This window comes from Peromyscus leucopus, chromosome 16_21 (assembly GCF_004664715.2).
Source record: "Peromyscus leucopus breed LL Stock chromosome 16_21, UCI_PerLeu_2.1, whole genome shotgun sequence".
NCBI classification, from domain to species: domain Eukaryota; kingdom Metazoa; phylum Chordata; class Mammalia; order Rodentia; family Cricetidae; genus Peromyscus; species Peromyscus leucopus.
In genome coordinates this window covers 37,817,794-37,827,826 of record NC_051084.1, presented here as the reverse complement: position 1 = coordinate 37,827,826, position 10,033 = coordinate 37,817,794, and the positions used below count along the sequence as shown (strand labels likewise).

General features: G+C 58.0%; 1 protein-coding gene across 1 annotated transcript; it reads left to right on the top strand.

Annotated features, from left to right (window-relative positions):
- Sema4c (semaphorin 4C) lies at positions 1-9,395 on the top strand. Its single transcript, XM_037199631.1, is given in 16 exon segments — positions 1-1,322; positions 1,718-1,863; positions 3,482-3,630; positions 3,892-3,954; positions 4,087-4,185; positions 4,331-4,427; positions 4,564-4,680; positions 4,773-4,924; positions 5,010-5,185; positions 5,485-5,629; positions 5,733-5,955; positions 6,056-6,168; positions 7,149-7,309; positions 7,405-7,475; positions 7,639-8,236; positions 8,238-9,395. Coding segments are annotated over 15 exon segments (2,502 nt in total). The 5' UTR covers positions 1-1,322; positions 1,718-1,754; the 3' UTR covers positions 8,467-9,395.
- Positions 9,396-10,033: the final 638 nt, after the last annotated feature.

The following is a 10,033-nucleotide window of genomic DNA, read 5'->3' as shown; positions in this document are numbered from 1 at the left end:
GAACTAGGGGCAGTGGGAGACCCTCGGGCTGTCCGGCGCGCGGTCCGGATATCTGCCAGGTTCGCGAACTGCTACGGTTCCCCCACCGACGGAAAGTTTGGGGCGGGCTTGGACCGCGGCCGATGTTGTGGGATCAGATTTCCCTAGCGTGGCCCCCCGCCCTCCCGTTCTGCTGGGGAGGCAGGCTGACACTGAGAACCAGCCCTCTCTCTTCGGAGCTCGGCCGCCGGGTCTCGCGCTGAAGCGCCGCGATCCACGATCGGCTGCTCCGGGTGTGCAAGTGTGGTGCACAAATTCTGGTCCTGCACCCCTCCATCCACCTGGCTGTCCGCCTCCCTTGCCTTGGAAAGAGCTGGGGGTTGGGTCACCGTACGCGGGCGGATTCTCGGAGCACGCCACCGAGTTCTGACCCCAGCGTAGGGTAATTGGTAGAGGGGAGGCTGAGGGTGTGTCAGGGGGACTGCCCGGGGGAAGGCAGCCCCCCCCCCACCTCGCCTTCCCGCGCAGGGGTTCTGGGCCGACAGGGGGCGTCCGCAAGCCGGGTTTTGCCACGCTCCCAGCGCCGCTTTGTTTGCATTCAAATCCCCGGAGCTGGGGGAGGGGAGAGCCCACAGTAGAGAGACCTGGACCCGGTCTTGGCTTGGAACCTTTGTTTTGGGGTGAAATCCCCAGATTCTGCATCTCTGTTCCCGGCCCCGAGTGTCTGGATTAGTGGAAATCGGTCCCGTTGGCCTAATGCCTAGGCCAGGGTCCCCGGGGTGCAATCCCCGAGTTAAGAACGTCCGTCAGAGCCGGAGGGGAAACGCAGCCCTCAAGGGCCATTCGTGGGCATCCCCTAGGCTCCAGGAGAAACCCTCTTTGGCCTCCCAGATCCATTTCACTTCCTTCTACGACCCCTCCCCCGCCGCGGTGAGGAGCTCCCCGTAAGCCCGGAGCCGACTCGTTTCCCGGCCGCCTCTCTGACGGAGGGTCAGTGTCTCGTAGAAGGCAGTTGGAAGAACAGGACTGGCCCTGGTCATTTCCACGCCCATCCCACCCACTTCCTGCCTCCCTCTTGGGCAACAAAGGGGCCTCGGGAAGCTGGGCCCGTTTGGTTCCCGACTCCTACTCCAGCCCTGCTGATGTGGAACCGGGTTTGGGCTCTGCCCGGCTATTGTCTGCGCTGGGGGAGGGGACAGGCTGGGGCCGGGAACTCCGCACGCAGCCTGCTGCACCCGGTCCCCCCCCACTGGGGGGTCTCTGCCTAACTGCCTGCCTGCTTGCCTCTGCGGAGTAAGGGGTACACCTCCCCGAATTAGGTCTTGGGGCTGACCGGAGTCCAGGTAGCAAGTCCTGTTTCTTAAGATTATTCTAAAACCTTTTAGACCTGGAGGAGGAAAGGAGGGGAGTCCCCTTTTTATTTTTTTCCTACAAACTCCCTGTTGAAGAGAGGGAGTAGGGATGGCCTGGAGGCCATGGAAGGCTTTTTGATGACTGCCCACGCCTAATTCTTGCTGACTCAGCTCCTCTCTTTGCTCCTCTGGGAGACCCCACCCCCCCAGGGCCCCTGGGGTCAGAGGCCAGTTGCAGGAGCTAGGTCTGCTCCAAGAAAGGGAGCAGGGGGAAGATCCAGGAGCTCCGGGGGAGTTGTGTCCAAGTGTGCGCCCCGTGCTGCCTGGCTCTTGGTGCGGGCCCCCTTCCGGTCTGTGACGCTGACCAGTTTCTTTTCCTTCAGCAGGGCTGCCGGACTGAAGTTTAGAGCCTGGGTGTTTGCCATGGCCCCACACTGGGCTGTCTGGCTGCTGGCAGCAGGGCTGTGGGGCCTGGGCATTGGGGCTGAGGTGTGGTGGAACCTTGTGCCCCGGAAGACAGTATCTTCTGGGGGTGAGTGCCCGAAGCGTGGGAGGCAGGGCCAGAGGGAGGCAGGAATGGACTGCTGGGGGAAGAAGGGGATGCTTGCTTGAAGGAAGGAGCGGCTGCGGAGGAGTTACCCCCCCCCCCAAGCGTGTATCTTTATACCGATACGTGTGGTTGTGGCTTTCTAAGAAATGTGTGTGGCCCCAGGGACCCAGAACTGGTAGTGCAGGTCGGGACCTGGGATTTGCCCCCATCTGACACGGGGATAACTTCGAGATCTCTTACCTCCACCACCCCCAACCCAGACCTGGCTGTCCTCGTGTGCAAGGGAAGGTAGTTTCTGAGTCACCCCCACCCTGTTCCTCACTTGAATTGTCGCTAGTGCTTGGACGCCTAGGGAGAGAAACCTGAACCCCAGGGCAAGTGTAAGCCTAGCCCCATCTCCAGTCTTTGTAGCTGTCTGTCCCTAGGAGCCCCTTGATTCACCTAATGGCCCTCGCCTGCTGCCCCAACACCGGAGCCTTCTGGTGGCTCTGGGTGGCCGGATGCGAGCAAGCGCTTGTGCTCAGTGCGGGAGGAGGCAGAGCAGACAGGGCTCCTTTGCACACACACACACCTGTATGATGTCAGGTGTTTGTATCATCTAGGGGCTCTTGGGACAGGGGATGAGCTCACCTCCCACAGGCCACACTCAGCTGCTAATGAAGCCCCTCCCGGGCCGACCCAGCTCTGGCTGGTCATTGCCTCCAAAGGCTGAGTGAGGCTGGCTTAAGTGCAGCCCCTGTGGACAGGTGGGCAGGAATGTGGGCCTCTGACAGATGACGTGACGATATGTATGACCGTGTCCTACATGTGCTGGACCACAGCACGGCTTCTCAGGACTCCACACCGTCTCTGATCTCTGAGCCTCTGGTTCCTTTGTCCCCCCACCCCCCCACTCCCCGCCCCCCCCCCCCCCAGGCCTAACTTCTTCCTTCCCCACATGCCACCTTGACAATCCCATACCCATCTGTGCTTGCCTCTCTGGAAGCCTGGATTGGCACCTGCTGGAGTGAATGGCTCCTGAGACAAGGGATGCTCACAACTGTTCTGTGCCTCCTGCCCCCCCTGGATCTGCCGCCAGGGTCTGGCCGGACCCTGATGTGGTCAGCAAGTAGCTGAGCCATGGAGGAAATGGCAGCTCAGAGGGGTGGGGTGGGGGAAGTGCCCGGCTCAGCGCCTGAGGTACCGCTGACCCTGAATGAGAGCCATCAGTCAGATGATGGCTTCCTCTGGCCGGAAGCTTTGGCTGAGATATCCTTCCTTCCACTTTACCAGCCCAGATTGCCTCCTCCCAGGCTAAAGAGGGGCTTCGGAAGCCTGGGTCGGGTGGAGCTGGTGAGCCAAAGTCTATTCAGAAAAAAGTCCTTTATGGCCAGCAGGGGTTTGGCTGTCATCTCTGTGTGTGTGTGTGTGTGTGTGTGTGTGTGTGTGTGTGTGTGTGTGTGTGTGTGTGGTGTTAGCTTTTGTGGAGAACAGTGAGGATGAGGCCCAGGGGATCGTTGGACAAAGGAAGATGGATGGAGGGGACTCCTGGAACCCTAGGGAGGCTGCTAGTCACCACTTCTTCATTCCCACCTTGTTCCCGCCCTCCCTGTCTCTACAGAGCTGGCCACAGTAGTGAGGCGGTTCTCCCAGACGGGCATCCAGGACTTCCTGACCTTGACCCTGAGAGAGCACTCTGGGCTTTTATATGTGGGGGCCCGAGAGGCGCTGTTTGCCTTCAGCGTAGAGGCTCTGGAGCTGCGAGGAGTGGTGAGAGGTGGGGCAGGGGGAGGCACACCGAGGGGAGGGCTCAGGGGGTGTGGCCTGTGTAGGCTGTCCCTCAGCCCAGAGGTCTCTCTTGGGGTCAGGATTGGCGATTGCTCTTCCCTTCTGGGTTCCGCCAGGTGGGAGGGTTGGGGGCTTGCGTCAGAATGGGGACCAGGGGGTCGCCCATGGCGCAGCTCAAGCTGTGGCACACACTTAGCACAGGCCTGTCTGTGACGTCGCTGATGCGTCCTTTCCGATCCTCAGATCTCCTGGGAGGCCCCGGTTGAGAAGAAGATGGAGTGTACCCAGAAAGGGAAGAGCAACCAGGTGGGTACCCAGGGCACTTCCCCTGCCAGGCCTTTGTGGCACGATAGCTTCCCCTGTCTCCAGGCCGGACCCTGGTGGTCCCGGATCTTTGACTCTCAGTTCTCACTGACTTGTATACCTTTCTCTCGGAAGACCGAATGCTTCAACTTCATCCGCTTCCTTCAGCCGTACAATGCCTCCCACCTGTACGTCTGTGGTACCTATGCCTTCCAGCCCAAGTGCACCTACATCGTGAGTGTTGCCCTCTTTGGGTGTTCCCCCTACCCACCTGTCCCTAACTTCTGTGACTTCCTCCTGTAGATGCCCAGACCATGGTTTTTCAGGCTTTGCAGGCCTCCGTGTTCATGCCTGTCTTCCATGTCTTCCTGCCCCCTAGGACATGATTACTTTCACCTTGGAGCGGGGAGAATTTGAGGATGGGAAGGGTAAATGTCCCTATGACCCAGCTAAGGGCCACACTGGACTGCTTGTGGGTGAGTGCCTGCCTCTAGTACAGACAGGACAAATCTTCTGGGACTTGGTCAGTTACATTCTGGACGCTTGTCGCCAGAGTACTTCTGTACCTTACTTTTCTAGCTTGGTTAACCGCCGTTTGTCTCCCGTACGTAGATGGTGAGTTGTTCTCAGCCACACTCAACAACTTCCTGGGTACAGAACCTGTCATCCTGAGAAACATGGGGCCCCACCACTCCATCAAGACCGAGTACCTGGCGTTTTGGCTGAATGGTGAGTCCCGGAGTGGGATTGGGGAAGCCAAGAGTGGAAGGGCCTTCCAAGGCCCTGGCACCCTGCCACTGACCCTCTTTGCTCTGCCCCAGAACCCCACTTTGTAGGCTCTGCCTACGTCCCCGAGAGTGTGGGGAGCTTCACGGGGGACGATGACAAGGTCTACTTCTTCTTCAGCGAGCGGGCAGTGGAGTATGACTGCTATGCCGAGCAGGTGGTGGCCCGTGTGGCTCGAGTCTGTAAGGTACCGAGTTCCGCAGTGGTGGGCAGGGGGAGCTCCTGAAGGCTTGGCAGGGGCTGACCAGCCGTGTCTCCTTGCCATCTGCCAGGGAGACATGGGGGGCGCACGGACCCTGCAGAAGAAGTGGACAACGTTCCTAAAAGCGCAGTTGGTGTGCTCAGCCCCGGAGTGGAAGGTCTACTTCAACCAGCTTCGGGCAGTGCACACCCTGCTGGGTACCTCTTGGCACAACACCACCTTCTTCGGGGTCTTTCAAGCGCGATGGTAAGTCCCCGCTCTGGGGTAGCTGCGGGGAGGGAGGAGCAGGTGGTCAGGATGGGGATAGTGTGTGGGTGTGAGGGCCCGCACAGGCCTCTGGAGGAAGTCCAGCGGGTCAGTGCCTGGCAGCCAAGATCTGCTCTTTTTAAAGCTCCGCGGAGGGAGGGGGGCAGAAACTGCCTCGGGTGATACCTCAGAGCCACATTATGGCCATGACTGCTCCGAGCCCTGTCTTCATAGTGCTTTCTCTGGAGCTGGGGTATGGTGCGGGCAAGTAGGCACCAGACCTTCCTTTGCTATAACAGGGGTGATATGGACCTGTCCGCAATCTGTGAGTACCAGTTGGAACAGATCCAGCAGGTGTTCGAGGGTCCCTACAAAGAGTACAGTGAGCAAGCCCAGAAGTGGGCCCGCTATACTGACCCGGTCCCCAGTCCTCGCCCTGGTTCGGTGAGTTCTTGGCATGGGGGTGTGCTCCCAACGTCAGCTCCAGGGCCCACTCACTCCCCCTGCTGACAGCTCTCCCTCCCATACCCCCGCCCCCCACACACAGTGTATCAACAATTGGCATCGCCACAATGGCTACACCAGTTCTCTGGAGCTGCCCGACAATATCCTCAACTTCATCAAGAAGCACCCGCTGATGGAGGAGCAGGTGAGGCCTCGGTGGGACCGCCCCTTACTCGTGAAGAAGAACACTAACTTCACGCACGTGGTGGCCGACAGGGTCACGGGACTTGATGGCGCCACCTATACAGTGCTGTTCATTGGTACAGGTAGGCACTTGCAGGGTGCCCAAGGCTGGGAACCTGGGGATGCCCCGAGGCTTGAGACCGCATCAATTTACATACCCTGTTTACTCTGTCACCTCTCCAGGAGATGGCTGGCTGCTGAAGGCTGTGAGCCTGGGGCCCTGGGTCCACATGGTAGAGGAACTGCAGGTGTTTGACCAGGAGCCAGTGGAGAGTCTGGTGCTGTCTCGGAGCAGGGTAATAAATGGGAGACACACACACACACACACACACACACACACACACACACACACACACACACACACACCATCTGTCTCATACCCAGTCTTTTTGCCTGCCTTAGTTGGGCTCATGAGATTGGCCAGCTCAGAACTCCTCACTTAGCTCTCGGGAGTCCCAGGAAGTAAGAGCCCTAACGCATCGGAACCTGCCCTCCGAGGGTTCTTATAGAGAGCCAGTCTCCGTGGGGTCCCCATTCCCAGAATCCAGCCTTGGCAAATGTCCTCATGTTTTCTTCAGGCACTTCCGCGTGGGGCCGGGGCTTTGCCTATAACCTCTTCTCAGTCATGCCCTGGTTGACCAGACCTCCCAGGTTCCACGATGGTTTTGGTACCCACGCAACAGGGACATCGGGTTTTCCTCCAGTCCCCGGTGGGTCTCTGAGCCAGGCCCTCAAATTCCTGGGTCATTTCCTTGAAACGTTGCTTTTTTTTTTTTTTTTAAACCATCGTACAGAACTGGCATATTCGCGGCACCCTCTGGACTTTGCTTTGTTTGCCTTTTGCCAACTAGTGGGACTCCAAATTGCTCCCCCATCACGGAATAATGAAATGGCAGCAAGGAGAATGTGGGGCTGAGCAAACATACAGATTGGCGGTCGCCACTCCAACAGGAACACTCCTTAGAGGGGCACCATTGTTAGTGTGCTGGCTCTTAGGGCTGGAGGAAGGCAAGTTTCCTGAACTGTGTGTGAGCGAGTGCACTGATTCTTCAGCCTCACAGGTGCGCTGCCGTCCTTGGCTAATGAGGTCATGTCTATAAAGTGATTAGGATTGTGCTGGCTAAGCCCTCATCAAGTTAGTTCCTCCGGCCTGGATTTTTCTTCTGCCTTCTTCCTCCTTGGGTACCCAGTGTGCTCAGGCTCTCTACACAAACCCTAGCTGTCTCTGGGCCTGGCCCCCCGGCAAAGGCTCACCCTTTGCCTGATCTTTCTGCAGAAGATGCTTTTCGCTGGCTCCCGCTCTCAGCTGGTTCAGTTACCCCTGACTGACTGCACAAAGTACCGCTTCTGTGCAGACTGCGTCCTCGCCCGGGACCCCTACTGTGCCTGGAATGTCAACACCAGCCGCTGTGTGGCCACCACCAGTGCTCACTCAGGGTGAGTCTGGGGATCTGTGAGGGCCCGGGCCTGTGAGGGCTAGGGCCAGGAGGGGTTGGAGTCAGACTGTTGATGTTTTCTCACCCCCCTATCAGATCCCTTCTGGTCCAACATGTGATAAACTTGGACACCTCAAAGATCTGTAACCAGTATGGCATTAAAAAAGGTGAGCTGATTTTCCTTCGTTCTTTCATTTTAGGGATCTCCGCCCCCCCGTCCCACGCCACCCCCTACCCAATCCCAGCCAGAGTTGGTACATCTCCTCCCGCCGCCGCTGCTCTGGGTTTCCTATGTTAACACTCCGTTCCCTCCCATTTTTGCCTCTGCAGTCAGACCTACCCCCAAGAACATCACAGTAGTCACAGGCACAGACCTGGTTCTGCCCTGCCACCTCTCATCCAATTTGGCCCACGCTCGCTGGACCTTCAGAGGCCGGGACCTGACTGCAGAGCAACCTGGCTCCTTCCTCTATGACAGAGGACTCCAGGCCCTGGTAGTGATGGCTGCCCAGCCCCGCCATACCGGGCCCTATCACTGCTATTCGGAGGAGCAGGGGACAAGGCTGGCTGCAGAAAGCTACCTTGTCTCTGTCGTGGCTGGCCCGTCAGTGACCCTGGAGGCCCGGGCTCCCTTGGAAAACCTGGGACTCGTATGGCTCGCTGTGGTGGCTCTGGGGGCTGTGTGCCTGGTGTTGCTGCTGCTGGTTCTGTCCCTTCGTCGGCGACTTCGAGAAGAGCTCGAAAAAGGTGCCAAGGCAGCCGAGAGGACATTGGTGTACCCCCTAGAAATGCCCAAGGAACCAACCAGCCCCCCGTTTCGTCCCGGCCCCGAAACAGATGAGAAACTTTGGGATCCCGTCGGCTACTACTATTCAGATGGCTCTCTCAAGATCGTGCCTGGTCATGCCCGGTGCCAGCCTGGGGTGGGCCCCTTCTCCACCGCCTGGCATACCTGGCCAGCCCCTGCCTTCTCCGACTCGGCTTCACCTAGGGGGTGGCCGGAACTCAAACGCCAATGGTTACGTGCGCTTACAGCTGGGAGGGGAGGACCGAGGAGGACTTGGGCACCCACTGCCGGAGCTCGCCGATGAACTGCGACGCAAGCTACAACAGCGCCAGCCACTGCCTGACTCCAACCCAGAGGAGTCCTCAGTATGAGAGGAACCCCCCACCCACCTCATTGGCGGGGGGTTTCGTGGGAGGTACACTCAACCTTTTTGCACAGGCACCAGCTACCTCAGGGACATGGCGGGAGCACTTGCTTGGCCTGGGACAGACATTGCCCAGCATTTGCCCAGCCACGAGGACCTGCTCAGCGTGGGCACTGCCACTTGGTGTGGCTCACCAGGGCATCAGCCTCACAGGCGGCTCGCCCTCCTCTGTGAATTTCAGACATGTGGGACCCCAGCAGCCAAAAATTTGCAAGGCGGAAGTTTCAAGATGTGGGTGTTTGTGCATAGATGTGTTGGTGTGTGTGTGTGTGTTGTGTGTGTGTGTGTGTGTGTGTAAGGGTGCGCGCGTGCGTGTGCGTGTGCGTGTGCATGTGTGTGTAGGTGTGTCTCTGTCAAGTCTTCCCTTGGCCTGGGGTCCTCCTGGTGAGTCTTTGGAGCTATGAAGGGGAAGGGGGTCATACCACTTTGCCTCTCCTACCCCCACCTGTCCTGCCTGAGCTTGGGACAGTGATGTACATATGGGGATGGGATGGACAGGGTGTTGTACCCCTTTGGGGGAGTGCAGGACTCAGGGGTGGGCCTGGTCCTGCTCCTAGGGCTGTGAATGTTTTCAGGGCGGGGGGGGGAGGGAGATGGAGCCTCCTGTTTCAGGGGGAAGGGTGGGCAGGGCCTCCCACTTGGCCTCTGGGTTCAGTGGTATTTTATACTTGTGCTCTTCCGAAAGGGCTGGGAAAGGTTGTTGGGGAGGGGGAGGGGAGGGAGAAGGTGGGCATGCTGTGGATACTGGCATATCCTCTCCCAGCTCTAGGAAAAGGGCTCCTAACAGTGTAACTTATTGTGTCCCCACATATTTATTTGTTGTAAATATTTGAGTATTTTTATATTGACAAATAAAATGGAGAAAATGAAACTTAACTCTGGTGTGCAGAAATTTTGACTAAAAACCTGTCTGTTGAACCAAGAGGGAACCATCCTTTGGGCTGGGCCCATCATGGTCTTAATGCCTGTCTGTGCCCCCTCTCTGGAGGGGCCAGCTGAGACTCAAGTGTTTTCCCACAGTGGTGCCTATGGGACTGGGAACCAGACCAGGGCTACATCCTCTTGGGAGCCAGGCTTGGCCTGGTGCCACAGGGAAAAGTCAGCATTGGGGGAAGAGGAGGAGAAGGGGGTTTGTCTTCCCAGAACTCCAGGGAGGGTGAGCAGGGGATGAGGGGTCGGAAGGAGAGGATCTCCTAGAAACTTCTCAAGGTTGTGTGGACAGTGTTTTTTATAAATATGGCGCTCAGGACAGGCTCAGTGGAAGAAGAGACGTCTTGTAGCTTTCTGTCCCATCAATGCAGGGAAAGATAGTCCCCTACTGCCACCCAGTGAGTTCCAAGCCCTGGTTCTAGTGAAGAAGTAGTATAGGCCCAGATGTTCCAGGAAAAACAACAGGCCCAGCCTGGATTCATTTTTGAGTGCCCTTAATGGGAGTTGCCCGGCAGTCGAGTTTCAAAAGGGAAAATAGGAAGGAAAAAAAAAGGACGTTTTAAGATGTTTTGTGCTGAATTTGA